Source organism: Coregonus lavaretus, assembly GCF_964263955.1.
Source record: "Coregonus lavaretus genome assembly, chromosome: 38".
In the NCBI taxonomy this organism is placed as follows: Eukaryota; Metazoa; Chordata; class Actinopteri; order Salmoniformes; family Salmonidae; genus Coregonus; species Coregonus lavaretus.
Window position 1 is genome coordinate 27,058,266 of NC_140025.1, and position 19,654 is coordinate 27,077,919.

General features: G+C 42.0%; 2 protein-coding genes across 4 annotated transcripts in view; one reads left to right on the forward strand and one right to left on the reverse strand.

Moving 5' to 3' along the window:
* Nucleotides 1–7: 7 nt before the first annotated feature.
* On the forward strand, nt 8–18,813 carry lonrf1 (LON peptidase N-terminal domain and ring finger 1). The gene is made up of 11 exons (XM_084154926.1): nt 8–750; nt 5,776–5,891; nt 7,984–8,106; nt 10,999–11,208; nt 11,394–11,619; nt 12,165–12,382; nt 12,750–12,871; nt 13,223–13,381; nt 14,592–14,754; nt 15,231–15,383; nt 16,636–18,813. Exons 1-11 carry the CDS (start codon nt 129–131, stop codon nt 16,792–16,794), a joined length of 2,271 nt encoding a protein of 756 aa, XP_084011052.1. The 5' UTR covers nt 8–128; the 3' UTR covers nt 16,795–18,813.
* Nucleotides 18,814–18,928: 115 nt separating this feature from the next.
* cabp4 (calcium binding protein 4) overlaps nt 18,929–19,654 on the reverse strand; it is a 32,815-nt gene continuing 32,089 nt past the window's right edge. For all 3 annotated transcript variants that reach the window (XM_084154927.1, XM_084154928.1, XM_084154929.1), the window contains exon 8: nt 18,929–19,488. In XM_084154927.1, coding sequence (XP_084011053.1) covers nt 19,460–19,488 — 29 coding nt within the window. In that variant the 3' untranslated portion in view covers nt 18,929–19,459. The remainder of the gene's footprint in view (nt 19,489–19,654) is intronic.

A 19,654-nucleotide genomic window follows, 5' to 3' on the forward strand; every position in this document is an offset into this window, starting at 1 on the left:
ACCTGTATGTTGCCAATTCTACTGGCACGTAAGCTAGACACATTGTAGGCTACAGCTATGGCTAAACACATTTTTTAAAAACATTTATAATAACCGGCATGCATTGTATGCCGAACATCTAGCCTACAATGTCGGTCCAACACCCCGAAGGAGAGGACGCGGTCGAAGAAAGAAAAGGATTCTTCATCGAACCAGAATACGACTGGGACGAGGAGCAGGACAATGTCGACCACCACAAACTTATTTTACAAAAAGCCGATGCACTGGCATCAGAAAACCGTCTCAAAGAAGCCATCGATGTTTACTCGATGGCCTTGAGATATGGTTCTGTAGTGCCGGAGCAGATGAGCACTTTAGTGGATTGTATTCTGCGCAACTTCAAGAGAAAGCTGGGACAGGATGAGGCGCCTTCGGAACGAACGCTACATATTATGGATAACGCCGGGGAGGAGGATGTTTTTGACTGCCCGAATTGTCATAGATTTCTAGGCGAGCCCGTGACTATCCGCTGTGGACATTCGTACTGTAAAAGATGTTTACAACATCAGCTGCTCTCCAAATGCAAGCTGTGTGGCGAGGTAGGAGGCAGGCCGACAGAGCTTAAAACGAATGTGATTCTATTCGGACTTTTGGAAAAGTGGTTTCCCGAGGAGCTGAAAAGGTCTAGAGCTATTAGTGAAATTGAAGACCTGTCTAGAAGGAAACATTTCGAGGAGGCCGTATCACTAGCGACAGCTGTGATTGAATCTGGTGAGTGGGGGGAGGAAAGGCTTGTGGAGACCACCACTGCGCATCCTTGTTTTGTATGCTATGATGAGACATTTAGGAAACCTGTCAAAGCATGAAAACAAAATGTTATTTTAGTCATTCCCTGATACTATTTGTGGTCTTTATTATCAAAGAGTAGGGAAGGGGAGTTCCACTGACCAATAATAAGGTTACCCGCTTGTCATGTGTTTGACTGTAGCTTCTTTGGCTGCGTTTACAGGCAGCCCAATTCTCATCTTTTTTCCCCACTAATTTATCTTTTGACCAATCAGATCAGATCTGAAAAAGATCTGATGTGAAAAGGTCTGATGTGATTGGTCAAAAGAGCAATTGGTGGAAAAAGTATCAGAATTGGGCCTTCGTGTCACTGATGTAATGGTCGTGCCACCCTGTTACGAAATTTCGTAAATTGGGCATGCGCACAAGCAGCGAGTTTCATAAGGCAGGCGGTGACACAGTGGAACGTTTTGTAACTAAGTAGCGGGTGATGGGATTGCCAAACAATAACTTTATAACGTTTCGTCCCCTCTCAAGTCCGAAAAAGATACAAAAAAAGGCAAAATGTGCTGCCCAATCAAGGCATGGCGATGCAGTTCACGTGATAGCATTTGTACGTAACAAACGGGTGTAAACCTTTATGTTGCCAAGTCTCTACTGGTGCATAAGACACTAAAAAGTCAAAATGCAGAGTGTCAATGCAAATATTTTGAAGGCAATAGAAAGTGACAGCACTGAAGTCTATAGTCATTGCTGTAGGCTATGTCTAGATTCATTAAGTTATTAGATTACTTGGGGTTTTAATGACACCAGACATACAATAAGTGATACTTAAAAAATGTATACCTAAGAAAGTTGGCATTCGGTCTCCTATGGGTAAGGCTGAGCGATTAACCTACATTTCGGTTATTTTTCGGTTTTTAAACAACATCGGTTCAATTATCTGAATTCCATTTTGTTCTTTTTTTTCTGTGAGCTCAATGCTGTTTCTTTAGAAAAAAAAATAGATCAAGCCCAAACTGTGCGATGTAGGCCTAGTAGGGAGTTGTAGTTTACAACAGACCAGAATTTTACATAGTTTAGTGCAGAAAACATAGTAATTGACCACAAATTACCATAATACATTAGGTGCCTACTTGTCCAGTCTTTGTTTGTTCTGCTGCATTTACACAGGCAGCCCAATTCAGATATATTTTCCCCCCCAATTAGTTTTTTGACAAATCAGGGCAGCTCTGAAAAAGATATTGATGTGAAAAGATCTGATGTGATTGGTCAAAAGACCAATTAGTGGAACAAAGATCAGAATTGGGCTGCCTGTGTAAACGCAGCCTTTTAGGCCTGCTATGTTAGGTTAGTGTGGGGCAGACATGGAGAGAAGAGATAGAAGAATGTGGGATAGAGAGCAGTTGCTTCGCTAAGTATCTCTACCTGAAAATGAGATGATGACTTGGAATGAAATAATAAAGTCATCAAATAAAACACATTTAATGTACACAACAACTTAAATATTTTATTAAAGTAATGTGAATAAATGATGGTTAATAAGTGATAAGCAGTAATGGGCAGTCACTACCATCATGGGACTTTTATTAATAGTTTTATTCTGTGTTGTTACAGCATTCAACCCACATAATGCATAGTGCATTTAATGTTGAAAACATAATCGAACCCCCCCCCCCCCCCCCCCCCCCAAAAAAAAAAATGATTTTGTAATAATATAACCGAAACCGATCCGACCTCAAAATATCACCTTGACAGCCATAGTCCTTGTTTGATGGTAAAGCTTCTCTGAAAGTAATTTATTATTGTAAAATAAGTCTAAAATCGATCAGATCAACAGTTACAGATACTAACCAAGGCAATGCTTTCCATAATGTTAAGGCCTACTCAGGAATTCTAATGGCACCTATGTAGATGCATGTTATTACATCGAGCAGTACGCTTTGCACAATGACATGCTACATGTAGGCCTAGAATGTCACGTAAATACTTACTGAATGATCAGAGAGAAAATTAGGCTAACAATCTCTTGTAATGTTGTTGACCAAATGATGCAGAAGCTGTTTCTTCTTCAGAAGAAATGTAAATGCCAAAGAGTAAAAAAATCACCCTTCTAGGCCATGCTAAACTGGAATATGTTTATACATTTTAATAAGGGGGTGTGGAGGTATAACATAAAGATGACAGATATCTGTGTCAACCCGAAGTTGTTCATGCTGTGATGTAATATTACAACGGAGTGGCTGCGTTTCCGGATTTTCTAGAACCCGACTTGCTGTTGCTAAAAATACAAAGATGTCTGCTAGATCCACTAGCCTACCTCCTTTCGGTTACTGCTCAGTCACTCCGTGACTCCGCTGCCGCTTGTACACAAAATAGTTTGAATAAACATAGTTCTTTTGACTGTTGTAAAAAATACAAATACACTGCATACTATTGTAAACATAAGCGCAACAGAAGCTAAAGCCTGCACAGCATATCAAACAAGCAAGTCACAGACAGGCAGTCATTGCAAACATTGGCTAAACAGGAAGCAGACTGCTGGCTAAATGGCAGCATAACTATAAAGATTACATCATCATACAAAACGCTATTTTTTTTCCCCCCATTGCAATGTGTAGACTGCGTCTTGCTTGTGCTACGCTAATATCCGTTACAACAGAATGAGATGGTTGTAATGTAGCCTTCATATATATTTTGGGAAAGCTTGTTCAAATCGCAGCTGTTCAGAAATATGAGGCATCGGCCATATTATAATGTCACCTCCAAGACCTTTGCCCCTCTGTCACTGAAGATAACTCATCAAACTGCACAGGCTCCCCTCTCTCTTGACATGAAACTATCACTTATTAATAAAGGGGTTACACATTTTACATTGCCCAATAATAAATATATGAGCACTTATTGCATATAAGTGTAGCCTAAAGCTACTTTCTTTGATTTGAGTCTAATTGAGCGCAAAGAACATTGTTAGGTCTAGAGGTGGAAAGTTATGCCCTTATCTTTAAACATTGTTTAATGCGGAAATGTTGGCAACTGCGAGACACTGTAGCAAGTGTTAGAGCCCATAGCCAGTGTCGCACATTGCGTCAGCTAAGGACTTCGCTGAGGTGACTTTTGGAGCCCAGACGTGTGACACAGTTGCAGTGCCAATGCTGGTGGCACAGTCAGTCACCGCCGCAGAGCGGCAAGAACCAGGCTAGAGTTGCCAACGCTATGACATCACTGTATCTGTCTGAGACTTGCTGAGCTAGCCAAGCTTGAAGCACATAAGCTAATATGGAGTGATCCCCCTTCTAGTAAAGTGAATCACACAGTTATTATTGAAATCTGGCTTTTTCCCCATACAACGGAAAACCCACCGGGGGTGCATCTCAATAGTCTAATGGGGCTTAGTTTCCTTGACCTTGTCCTTCAGCTGTACTGATCTACAAAGACATGATAGGTTAAAGCAAACCAGACAGTGTCTCCTGTCCAGGGGTCATGCTTTTTACTCTTTGAATTCTTCCAGAGCAGTGTGGGTGAAGGAAAGGAGACCGGGAAAGGAAGCCACTTTGAACTATGGAGATGCAGCCCTTTTGCGTTTTGTAGACATGTCACCTCCAGCTGCAGGCTCAGAATCACAGAGGCCCATCTTGGACTACAAACCGCAATCAAGATGCCACAGTGTCTTTTACCTTGCCAGCAACACACATTATCTTGAACATTCATCATAGAAGACCAGATAGGCCTAGTTTATGACCTCAGCTGAAAGCTGGGCAGCTTAACCTGGTCTAAGTGTATATATATATATATATATATATATATATATATATATATATATATATATATATATATATATATATATATATATATATATATATATATATATATATATATTATTATTATTTTTTCTCTTAAACAATCTTCGCGATGGAAAAACACTTTGGCTAAATTTAAATGGCTAAACCCACACAAAGTATGTAGAAAATATAATTGACCTACATATTTGTTTTATAATATAATCTTTGAGAACTAGAAATCACCAAATCACAGTCAGGGAGAATCGAAAATTCCCAAAACAATGAATTTAGAAGTATTTTTGGCATGGCTGGGTATATGCCCAGGTGCCCCGATTGGGGTCCCCATTGATTTTGTTATAATGTTTGAGCATAAGAACACAGAAATAGCCATGGCAAAATGCGTAGAATTGCAGGAAATTAGCTCTCACACTGCAGAAGTTTCTCTCAGCTCCATAGAACAATTTATAGAGTTGCAGGATTTTTCTCTCTGCCGGCAATTCTGGACTGATTTAAGACGCCTTCTGGACCGATTTCATGCCTTGGATCATTAACTTACAGTGCATTCGGAAAGTATTTAGACCCTTGACTTTTTCCACATTTTGCTACGTTACAGCCTTATCTAAAATGGATTATATCATTTTTTCCCCTCATTAATCTACACACAATACCTCATAATGACAAGCAAAGGCTCGCTCCCTAATGCACACTCTTTGCACATGGTATTCACGTGGTATCCGTTATTGACGCCGACGTCATCAAGTAGCGTTGGGTTACCTCTCTCAGGCAGGATGAAAACGACTACATCGACCATGATCCTTAGCAATTTTTTGGTGCCATTCAGCCCTATTCAGCAATATGGCGCGCTTCAAATTCAAATATTTACGGCTTCATGCGCCATCGGGAGTTTTCCATACGAAAATGTGGATGACGTAAATGCTATCACTATCTGCTGGTTTTAATGTCTATGGGTCTTCATTTCATGTGTTTGACATTATTCCTTCTATGGATATAGCCTTTCATTCCGTCATAATTTGCTATTATGTTGAATGTATGCATTTCTCATGACACAGATATTTTGCCCTAGAGTTATGGTCATCTTCGGTGACAGATCTTGAGAAAGAAAAAATATTTGTAAAATGGGCTTTGTCTGAAATGTAAAAGTTTTCTGCTTTTTAATCAAGTAGTCTGTCTCTCCTCTCCTCCTTTATCCTTCCCTCCTTTTTTCCAGATCCTGGGGATGAGGCAGTGCGGTGGTCACGGGTCAAGGCCTACACCGGGCTCCGGCAGTACCGATTGGCCCTGGAGGACGCTGAACTTTGTCTTAGCTCCACCCACTCTGCAGAGGTAGGTTACTGGACCAATGGGGGAAACTGTGTGTTGAGTTCAGTAGGCACAAGTAAAAATAAATATTTAGGAAATTAAAACAAATGTTGTTATGGGAGGTTTTAAGTTTGCTGAGGGCTTCTTCAGTTACCTCCCCAGCTCTATCATTATCCTTAGTCCTTACCAGGCACCCTGTGGCGCTTTGACATAGTAAACTAGAAGCCTATAGCTCCGGTTATATCCTCCACACTTTACTACACCGTGTGATGCGTCATGGAGGGAAAGTGGAGGCTGATTAGAGGCTCAGCCAGGTGTTAGTAAGTCTAAATGTGTTAGCAGGCCATCCTGAATAACAACCGGTAGGATATATTTTAGGACGTTTTAGCGCTATAAACAGCATTGATCACTATAATGTCCTCTAATTCTATTTTTAAGTCTTATTAAATTATAATCGAAATTACTGTATAACCTTCTATACCTTTTGAAATGATGTCTTTTATCAAATGTTGATTTGTTTCCCTTTACATAATTTTTTTGATTGAGGGTTCAGAGCCTCTCATTTGAGAGTTTGTTTGTTACACATTTAGTCACACTTTCTTTTTACTGTACCTTGAGCTATTTTAAAGGTCCAAAGCAGATGTTTTTATCTTAATATCAAATCATTTCTGGGTAACAATTAAGAACGTTACTGTGATTGTTTTCAATTAAAATGGTAAAGAATTAACAAAAATAGTTTCTTAGCATAGAGCAATTTCACAAGCAAGAATTTTGCTAAGACTGTCTGGAAGTTGTCTGAATGGGGAGGGGAAAATTGAAAACTAGCTTTTATTGGCAGAGAGGTTTGGAACTCGCTTTCTTATTGGTCTATTAACTAATTTTCCGACTGGTGATGTCACCAGGCAGGCCAAAACTCCATCCCACCAAGGCTGAAATTTCAGGCGGTCTTTTCAAACAGCTCTTACTCTAAAAGGGCAATATCATAATTTTAATAATTTCACAGTATTATTCCAACCTCACAGTGTGGAAATATACAGTGGGGTCCGAAATTATTGACACCCTTGATAAAGATGAGCAATAATGACTGTATAAAATAAATAATAGAAATACTGATCTATATTGTATGCTCAAGAAATTTGGGAAATTATATTATTTTATACTAATACAATTGCTCAGAGAAATAGATTTTGTTTAACAAGTAATATTTATTTTTTCTCAAAAGGTAAGGGTCAAAATTATTGACACCCCTAAATAATCGTATAAATAAATTAGTCAAAAGTGTAGTATTTGTTCCCATATTCCTAGCACGCAATGACGACATCAAGCTTGTGACTCTACAAACTTGTTGGATGCATTTGTAGTTCGTTTTGGTTGTGTTTCAGATTATTTTGTGCCCAATAGAAATTAATGGTAAAGAATGTATTGTGTCATTTTGGAAGGACTTTTATTGTAAATAAAAAATATAATATGTTTCTAAACACTTCTACATTAATGTGGATGCTACCATAATTACGGATAACCCTGAATTAATTGTGAATAATGATGTGTGAGAAAGTTACAGAGGGTCAAAGATCATACCCCCAAGACATGCTAACCTCCCCTGTTATTCTTAATGGTGAGAGGTTAGTAGCCACATAGGGTACATCTTTTATTTAAATTTGTATTTCCCATAACTGCTGATTTAGTTGGTAATGTGTAATTTAGCAAACTAGGCTACTCAACAAGAGTCATGCCTCTCCTAGAGAGAAGACAAACTGGTTTGCAATATATGTTAATCCTATTCAGTGAAGCCTGGCAAAACTGAATTTATGTTAAGTGATCCAGGTCTTGTTGACTCTTGTTTTCAGGCTACCTGCATTGTGTTCTAACTAGGGTCCCTTCTCTCTCTCTCTCTCTCTCTCTCTCTCTCTCTCTCTCTCTCTCTCTCTCTCTCGTCACTCTTTCTCTCTCGTCTCTCTACCATTCTCGCTAGCGGTTCACCCTCTGGCTGCCGTTCAAATAAAGTATTGTCCAGTTGAAATGCAGCGACATAACCTATCTCTCCCTCTCTTCCAGAGTCTCCACTGGAAGTATTGCACTCTTTATAAACCCCCCCCCCCTTCTCTCTTTCTCTCAGGGTTTCTACTGGAAGGCCAAGGTGCTCCAGGACATGGGCCAGGCGGACGACTCGCTGCAGTTTTTCCTCCACTGTCTGGCCCTGGACGAGGACTTCACCCTGGCCAAACGAGAGGTGGAAATGGTGAGAGAAGGAGTTGGAGGGAGAGTGATGTTGTTGTTGAACTAATTTGCTTTGGCAGTGATGGTTAAGTCCCCTTACTCTTCCTGGAAGCTTTGGGACTTGACTTGAGGGCAAGAAAGCAAGGAGATATGTTATCTTCTCAATGTCTTTCTTTTCTTTGTGAAGAGGTTGCTCTGTTGAGCCAAACCTCCTCTCTGTGTATCAATGATAGACCCCCCCCCCCCTTAGCTCCTGGGAACGTGCAACCCTTACAATCTCTAGGCCTATCACTAATTGAAATGCCTAAGCTTATAACTTAGTATAAATACTGTTTTTTTTTTTATCTCCAGGAGCGTTTGAAGTCTAGACCCCTTAGCGCCATAGGCCGTTTCATAAGAAGCCAGGTGCTCTCTGAGTACCCCATTTTGTCTGACTTAAGCCATGCGTTTCCCGGCACTGATTTGCTTACCATCCATGAAAAGGAACACAGTGTCCATTCCTTTGCTGATAGCCTAGCGTCGGCTAGCTAGGTTATTATCCTTAGCATCGGCCTAATGGAATCAAACCCTTAGGCGCTTGCGTGAGAGATGGAATATATCGGGCTGACAGTGGCCTTAATGACTAAATCACATTATTTATAGAGAAAAGCGTCTGTTTTGCGGGTGACAGAAAATGTAGTGACTACGATACACTGTGAGTTTTGCTTCCATGATGAATCACCTGTCAGACTGAGTGGAAGTTCAGAGCGCAGTAAGCGTATTTCTTGTTTTTGTTGACACCCTGTTGAATAAGAGTTGGAATGGGCATAGTTAGGCCTATCCATCGCTTTGCCACTCTTTTTGGTTACACTTTATTTTCCTATTACCACTTGTATCTATTTGGTATGTACTATGAAAGTACATGGTAACAGTTGGGACTTAACGTTATTTGTTACAATTGAATCCCCATGACGAAGAAGTAAGTCTTAGCTAGTAATTAATGATGCTGTATTCACAAATTACCATATAGTGTCTCAGTTCAAATAAAGTGTCAGCATTTTTTCCCCCTCCCTCAACACCACATCCCAGCGGAGACTCCCATGTTTTTTAGGCTTAGACTAAAGGCTGTGTTTCATGCCATTTCTGTAATCAAATTACATAGGTTTACTTTCCAGTGCGTCAGCCCTTGTGACTCTCCCCTCCTGTAATGACATTAGCCTCACTAGACAAAGGTTTAATCCCAAATGGCACCCTATTCCCTATATAGCACACTACTTTTGACCAGAGACCTATGGGGGCTATGGTCTATGGACTCTGGTCAAAAGTAGTGCACTATGTAGGGAATGGGGTGTAATTTGGGACTAAGACAAAGTACTGTGACGACGCAGGGTTGCATAAGTCAGAGACACTGTGGACTGTTGTCCGGTTACAATCCCTGACAGGGTTTCCGAGGCTATGTGAAATGTTAAGGGTAATACTCTGGTAGAGTGACAAAGTAGGCCTGTGTTACTTTGATCGTGTAGTTGATGTGTGGATTTACGTTCTTGTTGTTTCAGTCTTTAAGAAGAACTTTGTTTGGTTGAGGATTTGAATGGCTCTCAAGGTTTGATTGAAAAGAGCTATATGGGATTGCCTGTGTGTGATGTTTGTGTCTGTGTGCCTAAGCAAATGTGTGTTTCTGTTTTCTTTAACTCATCTAATACAGTGAGTAGCTTATATCATAAGGTACTCCAAAATTGTGCTTAAAACATCTCATTTTAAATGCTGATGTAAACACAAATTCCCCATCTTGTGATCCTGGATGGGCCCCAGGTTACCAGATACAAAAGTTGGCCATTTTGTTTGTCTGTGAGGACAGCGGAATGGATGAGGATTACATCGATTTATAGCGATTGGAATGGGGCCCGGGTGTTCTTCAGCATCTAATAACATGTAATGGACTCTGAGAGAACGAAATAAGGTGAAACACAGAAGCGTAAAAGGGAGAAAGAGAAGTTATAGGGAGGAGAAGAACATTGATACATAGGATGAGAGGAATTAGGTGGAAGTTGAGTGACAGGGAGGGTGCAACAACCAACACATATTTATATCCTACAAGTGAACCTTACTGCAGATTGAACCTTTTTTGTTTTTGACCTCAATCATGTGATTGTGAAGCCAAAGCCACATTTCCACATTGTGTGGACAAGTACGTTTTTCTACGTCTAAATCCACATTGGTGCCAGGATGGCCATGTGGATGGCAGACTAGTCCGGCTGGCCAGTGGTCACTCCCAGTCTTGGCTAGCCACTGTCCTGCATTGCGGTCTAGTCGGAGGACACGTACTTGGCATAGCCTAGCTTCCGTTCCATCTGACTCCCCCTACTGCTTCAAGACCTTAAACTTAGCCCCTAACTACATCTCTGTCTGACTGGAGAGGGCATCCCTAAAAAGAGATTGACCCTTGCTTCACATCTTATGTCCCCTGCTCTGTACTGTCTAGTTTGGATGTTTATGCACTGTTAGTGTGAATCTGTCATGATATTGTGTTATTTTGTTATATTGTTATTGTATTATTACCTTCATTTTCATTTTCATTTTTAGTCATTTAGCAGACGCTCTTATCCAGAGCGACTTACAGGAGCAATTAGGGTTAAGTGCCTTGCTCAAGGGCACATCGACAGATTTTTCACCTAGTCGGCTCGGGGATTAGAACCAGCGACCTTTCAGTTACTGGCACTACGCTCTTAACCACTAAGCTACCTGCCGCCCCACCTTCTTCTTGAACTTGGCTTCTAATCCACTATTTTGTTTTTTTTCTTAATACACTGTTCATGTGAATCTGTCATGATATCGTGTTATAAGTTCCTTGTGAACTAGGCTCCTATTCTGCCATTTTGGGGGGATTTTCTTTCCAGTTGCACTGCTCCTATGGCTAATGCAATGTATACCACAGATACTGTACGACCTGCTGTCTCCGGCCGGCGAGAACGTGAAGGTGGGACTGAGGGAGACGGCGCAGAGCACATCGCCTCACCTGCGTAGTAAAATGGTGGTAGCGGACGCCCAGGCCAGAGCCCAACAGCATCAGGCCGAAGCCAAAAACCCTGCCCTGCACCAAGTCCAGGCTCGCACCTCCTCGGCACACCCCAACGCACAACACGAGGTACGCTAACTGGACTGTGTGCTTGATACAGCCCTGAAACACTAGGGAGCCTTCAAAGTCAATTATGTTTTGATATTAGTTTGGTGTTTGTTCAGTTAAAATGCACCAACAATGTCTAACACTCCTTTTAACTTTCTAACTGTCTCCCTCACTCCTCCTCCTCCTCATCCTCTCTTTCCGTCCAGAAACCAGGTCGCTCCGGGAGCCTGGAGCGTTCGGGCCTCAGCTCGATGCGAGCCCACGGGCCGGGCCTGGGTCTGGCCGGCTTGGATGAGGGTCTTAAACGTGTCTGTTCCGCGCCCCAGCTGGGGCACCAGGAGAAAGGCATGCTGCTGAAGAGGAAGCTGTCGGCGTCCGAGGGCGGACCCCATGTCATCTACAGCCACGGGAGCAAGCATAAGAAACAAGGAGGTGAAAATCAAAACTGCTGCTGTCGTAAATAGAAAGGGAATAGTTTAGCTCAGGGATCATTAACTAGATTCAGCCGCGGGCCGTTTTTTCTTGAGCGGATGGTCGGGGGACCGGAACGTAATTACAAATAGTTTGTAAACTGCTAATTGACCGCAAAAAGCCCAAACAGATATAATGTTTGACTAAGACATAATTATTTCAGACCTTGCTTACATTTGTATATGATCACGTTTATTTTGAGGGGGGGGGTCAGAAAACTTTGGGGGCCAAATATAACCCGTGGGCCGCCAGTTGGGGAACCCTGGTTTAGCTTGAGTGCTGGCTCTTTATATTGTTTTAAATTGGATTATTCCTGGGTTAAAGCAGCTAAAATATGCATTACCTGTATATCAGTGGCATAGCTGCAATCGTCACAGTACCAGTTAGCAACGGTCCCATTAGCCATTGCACTGCCAGGTACCTTTGCTGTGTCTGTGTTTGTATGCGTCTGCGTACTTGGGTGTGTGTGTGAAGTGCTTGACGTTCTCCTGTCGCTTCCTCTGTAGTGGCCTGTGGAGCGTCGAGCCACGGAGCCTCAGCCCGAGCTCACAGAGTCGTACCCAGGGACCTACTGGACCCCAACGACCTGGAGTGTTCCCTCTGCATTAGATTGTTCTACGAGCCAGTGACCACGCCGTGTGGTCACACCTTCTGTAAAAACTGTCTGGAGCGCTGTCTGGACCACACACCCCAGTGCCCTCTCTGCAAGGAGAGCCTCAAAGAGGTAAGAGGACACCGCCACCAACCACGACCAAGCGCTTGCTTTTCTTAGAACTGGAAGGGAGTCCTTAGGCTTTCTTTTTGAGGACGTGCCATTTAAGAAGTCTTCCCCAAGTTAATTGTCTTAAGTGCATCCCAAATGGCACCCTATTACCTTTATAGTGCACTACTTTTGACCAGGGCCGATAGGGCTTTGGTCAAAAGTAGTGCACTAAATAGGGAACATAAGACAATTAATTAACTTGGGGAAGACCTCTTCTTAAATGGCATGTCCTCAAAAAGAAAACCTTAATCTTCTTTCCTTCCTTTCTCTCTCTCTCTCTCTCTCTCTCTCTCTCTCTCTCTCTCTCTCTCTCCCCCCCCCCCATCAGTATCTAGCAGCCAGGAAGTACACAGTCACCAGTGTGCTGGACCGAGTGATTAAGCAGTACCTGTCTGAGGAGCATTCGGAACGGCAGAAGACTCACCTGGAGGAGACCCAAGAGCTGGCAGAGTGAGTTGTCCTCCTAACATAGAATTCGGACAGAATTAACCTAGAATGTCCATTCTGGTAATTGTATTGCTATGGCTTCTGCCTTCTCTCTGAACCCTTGTTTCTCTTTCTCCCTGGTTGTCCTACTTAAAAATAAATAAATGAATGCAGCAAAGATCATACAAAACACACACAGCAGACAGGTACACAGCAGACAGGTTCACCTAATGTTAGCGCTGACTGTTAGATGGAAGTATATTTATATCTATTTTTACTTCATCTTTGGAATGCATATGTCAAATTTGTATCACTTTACTTGTGAGAGATGCTTGAGTGTCTTAGCATCATCTAACTCTCTCTCTCTCTCCGCAGCCTGATGAAGAATGTCCCCATCTTCGTGTGCACCATGGCCTACCCGACCGTGCCTTGCCCCCTGCACGTCTTCGAACCGCGCTACCGCCTCATGATCCGCCGTTGCATGGAGACAGGCACGCGCCAGTTTGGGATGTGCATCAACAACGCTCAGAAAGGGTAGGAACAGTGGCACAGTGCTAGGCACAGTGGCACCCGATACAAGCACCTGCTCACGTAGGCAAGCACACACACATTTGCACATACACACTCACTCAAATGCACACACACACACACCGTTCTGCTGCACACCAATGCGTCACCTCACCCTGGAGAACTAATTAAAATGCTGTTACACCCTGGATGAGAGCGAGAGAGAGAGAGACGGGGCCTGCAGAATTATGAAAATACTAGCTAATAGGACTTTGACTGAAATATAAAATCAAATCCAACTTTGAAGCATCCTCCTGATGGAAAAAGACAATTCAAACATTTCATGAGTTTAAGCATATATATGCTCATATTTAAGTGTTTCAAGATTCATTAGGCCACTGTACCTTCTCTCAAAGTTGTTGAATGCTGACGTTTGACTTGACTATGCAATGGCCCTGTGTAATTTCACTTAAACAAAATAGGCCATTGACTAATCACTGCAATTGACTGCTTACAATGAGCCAATACATTTTCACAATGCTTTGATATATGCAATATATTTGTGGTCCTCTTTAGCTCAGTTGGTAGAGCATGGCGCTTGCAACGCCAGGATAGTGTTATGATGATTTTCTAGGGTATCAAGTGATTACGAATGTAAGGATGTACTTAGACACTTTTGATGGGGATTTCATATTAGTATTTAATATGGTAATGTGGTTAGTTATCACAGAAGGACAGAGCTTTGCCTCTGTCATCTCCCTCACTCCAGAACAAAGATCCACTCTCTCTATATATATACACTCTGTTACAAGTCTCTCCACGAACATCTGGTAATCATCATGGGCACTCCCATTCTTTGATGTTTTTACCCTTTACCCCAAGTCAGTATATCCTGTCCATCAATCATGATATCATAAACATCAGTAATCGCCTTTGACATAACGGAATGTAGACTCTGTGGCACCAAGCCAATTATCTAGTAACTCTAACCTAGTCCCCACGATACAATGACATGACATCATTACACTATAAAACCTCATATCAGATAGTTGGTTAGATTCCTGGGACTACCCATACGTAAAATGTATGCAGGCATGATTACGTCGCTTTGTAGAAAAGCGCCTGCTAAATGTAATTATGTATGCAACTTTAATTTAGCAATATAGACCATTGACAAATCACCTCAAAATGACTATATGATTACAACAAACTAAAATTCTAAATATTCCTGTCTCAGATTTGTGGACTACGGCTGTATGCTGATCATCAGGAGCGTCCACTTCCTCCCAGACGGGCGTTCCGTGGTGGACACCATCGGAGGGAAGAGGTTCCGAGTGCTGACCCGTGGGATGAAGGATGGGTACTGCATCGCAGACATCAAGTACCTGGAGGATACCAGGGTAAGAACCCATGTTCTCTTATTCAAAAATACTGGTTCGGATGTTTGTTTTTTCAATGGAGAGTTTCTGTTCTTTGTCTTTTTTGGTAATATATTTGGTTATATTTTTATTCGTAAAGAAAGGATTACAAAATAATACTCAATTATACCATAAAAAACACAAAAGCATAGAGAGAAAATTATATTGAAATCCATTTTCCATAGGTGTGAATACCTTAATAATAACTCCCACTCACACCCGCTTACAAGTTTAGCACAGCTTAAATTAGCCAAATTTTTTAATTTTAATAATCCTCCTGGAAAAAACGAAATTGTGTTTTAGTTTATCAGAGGCCATCTGTTAATGGTTTATGGTAGTGTGGTGTTTTGGTGAACGCTACACTGCAATCTATGTAGTTGTCATTGTCATGTGACCCCTGCTTTCAAACCTAATGTCCCTCTTGTATGGTTGAGATTAATTGATTGATTGATTGACAGGTGAGCGATGGCGAGGAGTTGACACAGCTGCAGCAGCTGCACGACGCCGTTTACGAACAAGCGTGCACCTGGTTCCAGAACCTCAAGAACCGCTTCCGCAACCAGATCCTTCAGCATTTTGGCGCCATGCCCGAGAGGGAGCCCGACATCCAGGTAAGAGCTAAGACAAAAACCGCTTCCCCGGCACATATTGTGTGTGTGTGTGTGTGTGTGTGTGTGTCCACCAGGTTTAACCTGACATACAGGTGAGCTAAGACACAAACCGCATCCCATCATATAGTGTTCCCCCTCCCCTTCTCCAAAGTCATTCATTAGGGCACACTGTAGCGAAACGTTTTGCAACAGAATATGAAAATTGGACAAGTTCATTTAGTCCCTCCCTGTTTCAGGCTTTCTTCCATTTGGTTCTTAAATTAATACGACCCAGGTTTACATACAGGAAGTAGCTCCGTGTGGGTAATTCTTAACTAATCCACTGGGGAAAGGTTACGTCACAAGTGTGTCCTTACGACAACCCCCCCATCCCCTACACTTACTTCACACACACACACACAAGCAGATATACAATTGGACAGGCAATATCCAATGGAGGCATAGCATTTGTCAATGGAACATTTGGAATGGTACAGTTATATAATTGGGATAATGGATGGTTAGAGCAGACCCTGGCTATGTATGGAGATAATAGGATTAATGATGAGTGTCCGGGGATTAACCATAGTCAAGCTTAAGTTACATTTCCGCTGTGTGTGTGTGTGTGCGTGTTTCTATTAAGAAATGTTTTATCATACCCGTGGTATATGGTCTGGTATACCACGGCTTTCAGCCAATCAGCATTCAGGGCTAGAACCACCCAGATTATAATCAACCCAGTTTAACATGTAACTCTGACACAGCAACATCCAATAAGTGGCAGATTAAGTTCAAGCTGCTTTGGATGAAAGCTAATTCACCACATCAGTCATTTTCTGAGATTCTTGGCTCAATTATAGGACGACCTATTTAAGATACCGACTCTCTAAATGAGTTACTACATCTTGTAAATCTAAAGCGTCTCCATCATATCTGTCTGATGTAAGCCATGTACTGAACTCCGGCTGACTCCCTAGCCTCTACTCTCAAGTCCCCTATAGATCTGAAATTATTGGATAGGTGTATCCAACATGGCAATTATTCTACCTAGTCTATCAAATGGCAAGGTAAAGTCATGATGATAATGTTTAAACCTATCCAATCACTTTTTTAAACTGTGACCCCCCTAAAGCCTTTTGAATTTTTCTGTGGCCCAGCAAAAAAACAATAGCCAACAAGCCATTGTCTGTCCATTGTCAACCCATTGTTTTGGGTGAGTGATATCATGTTTCTTATCAGTGATTTCCTTTCCTCCTCTCCTCCTCTATTCCAGGCAACTCCCAACGGTCCGGCTTGCTGCTGGTGGCTGCTGGCCGTGCTGCCCATCGACCCTCGCTACCAGCTGTCGGTGCTCTCCATGACCACGCTGCGCGAACGTCTGGTCAAGATCCAGCACATCCTCTCCTACCTGCAGAGCATCCCCAACGAGTAGAAGAGTAGAGTTCCACCCTACCACAACTACTTCCTACTCCCTGGTCCAGGCACCATGTACCTGCATACCACATCAAACAACACAGACTCATACGACTCCATACATCGGATTTCACTCTTTATTACTGCTGAGGCATCCGCCACAAGACATCCGTGAGACATCTGGACAATGAAACATCAATGAGACATCTCCCTGAGAAGACAGAATCACACAACACTTCTGAGACACCAGCAAGATCCCAGTCAAATAAGGAGCTAGCTTTAGCAGCACGACAGCTACCACACACCAGCTAGCTACATCGGCGAGAAGCCACAGGCTGCTGAGAAATCAGCCGAATTCTAAGAACTGGTCTTATCTCTTGTAATGATGCTTTCTCTTTTGGTCTCTCTCTCTCCACCCTCCAGGGGCGATGTTGTTTCTTTGGTAGGCTGAAATAGATGTCTCTCTCTCTCTCTCTCTCTCTCTCTCTCTCTCTGTCTCTCTCTCTCTCTCTCTCTCTCTGATGTTGTTGTTTAAACAATAAAGGTATTTCTGTCTATACTCAACGCTGGCCTCAACAGTGACACCAGCCACCCTCAACACCTGCCACTGTCAGCTTGGTTACTAGAGAGAGAAAGAGAGAGAGAGATTGGTGAAGAGATGTCTCCGTTGTATTGTCTACTCAAGACTACCCAAGCAGCCTCACTGTCTATTCGGTGGGGGCGGGTGTATGTGTGTTTGTTTCTATGGGTTGGCGGTGCTTCAGTGCAAATTCTAAATGCTGAAATTGAGTCCGAGAGAGGGAGGGGCTGGGTGGAGGGGGTGGATGAATTGTAAAAGGTTGGTGGTAACAAATGGAGAGAGGGGGTACTAGAATTGTTCGTGTATTACAAAGCCCAGCAAGTGGGATGGTGCAGCCTTACGACACTGAAAACAAAAATGTGCGAATCTTACTCTTCCGAGCATTAAGCCCCTCTGTCACTTCTCTATGTCTACTAAACGCACAACTTCCTTCACCGCTTCCACCTAGTGGTGGTGGACTCTGATGAAAAAGAGAGGTTCCCCATTTTTTATTAATGTCTCCCGATTTTGTTTATTTTTTGTCCATTTTTTGTTTTCTTCAAAGACTTTAGAAAGAAAACCCTCGTGGCAGCCATTTAGTCCAGTCTGTAGTATAGCTACAGATGTGAGACTCTGGTGTCGCAACGCTCCCAAGTTCTGTGCTCTTAACTGTTTTTTTTCTCAGCTAAAAACAAGGCACAACTCCAAAAAATCCAGACTTCCAAAATACGTTACTCTGTGGTTTTGGTTTTGTTGTTGTTGTTTCTCAGTGGATACGGAACCTCTTGAATCCCGATAGCTTAGGAAGCGTTGTTAATTTTCCATTGGGGATGTTTCCCATTCCGAGTTATCGATTCTTGAGAGAAACCTCAAAAGTCATCCATGTGACTCGAGTGTTGTATTTTCTGTCTCTCTTCTAAGCCAAAAGTTCCAACTTCCTGTTTAAATCCAATGTAATTTTTAAGGAGAGATATATAAATATATATTTTGACAGTATGTTTGTATGTACAAAATCAAAAAAGGGGAACTTGCAATATTTTGACACAGTGAAAAGGAGAAAATAACAAAACTATACAATGATCTGCATTCAGTACTGCAAGGGTTATAGGTCACCTTGTTGTCCAGTAGCAGTCGGCCTGCCTTTTGTTGGAAAAAGGACTAATATAGGTGAATATATCTGGGGTGGTCGATTTCACAGACTAATTTTTGCCTTATACCATTTTAGCATTTGGCTTTGAACGGCACAATGCGACGGCTTGGTTAGCATTCCTGTTGCAGTACTAGTAATTATGATATTTGTGTTAATTATTTTGTCTTTTCTTCAGCCGCCTCATGGCTCGAATCGTTCACAGTGTGTATAATGTATGTCAAGTCGCGGCTTTGTTTCGCCTAAATCATTTTGTTTTTGGACAGATCATGCTTTTTCCTCAAATGTTTAAGTTATCAATTTTCAATAATAAATGAACTCATTTTTTTCAACTTGAAGCCTGAAGTGGTATTATGGTAATGAGTGGACTTAATGTAACCCATCGTCCATGTAACCATCCGATCCTAGTGTTATGCATTGGGTGTTACATCATCAGGAAATGCTTGGTACATTCAGTACAATCTGTTTGTATTTGTATTTATTATGGATCCCCATTAGCGGCTGCCAAGGCAGCAGTTACTCTTCCTGGAGTCCAATCACAATTTACATACAATAAAACAATACATAACACAACACATTATTACACACTACTCTACCATAACATACAATCTGTTCTATTGGTTGTTCAGAATCCTTCCAGAAGGTGGCAACATAGACTCACCACTGCTATGTAGCGGCTATGAAACACTAGTCTTGTTTCATAACTCACCCTACGCCCTCTGCTGCATTGCTTAAACCAGTTTTATTGTAAAAAAAATCAATAAAGGCAACAATTTGACCTGAATTGATATCTTACAATCTACCTCTATACACTACAAAAGCATTCAGATCTAAATCTGATGAATATGCAAAATCATTTCATACAGAAATTATGCACAATTCTACAGGGAAGTGACATAAGAATGATATCACTTGTTTGGTGATCCAGACCTCATCCAGTGCATGTTGTTAGTTTGTTTGCTTGATGGAGGAGGCAGGCTACCGCGATGACAGCATCATGACAAACTCTGCAGGGGGAGACCGAGACAGACACAGCACCAGATACATTGATTAGAAGCAGGGGGCTCCAGATATCGCAGGGAACAACATAAGACACAACCCCATGTTACATCTGCCCTCATTAAAATGTATTGGATGCCAATAGAGCTCACGGTGTGATAATAATGACAATGT

Bases quoted from the DNA above. Each gene is read 5' to 3' on its own strand.
- lonrf1 (XM_084154926.1), top strand. From the start codon at position 129: ATGTCGGTCCAACACCCCGAAGGAGAGGACGCGGTCGAAGAAAGAAAA. The intron at 11,209-11,393 runs GTACGCTAACTG...CTTTCCGTCCAG, and splicing joins ACCCCAACGCACAACACGAG to AAACCAGGTCGCTCCGGGAG. The intron at 15,384-16,635 runs GTAAGAGCTAAG...CCTCTATTCCAG, and splicing joins AGAGGGAGCCCGACATCCAG to GCAACTCCCAACGGTCCGGC.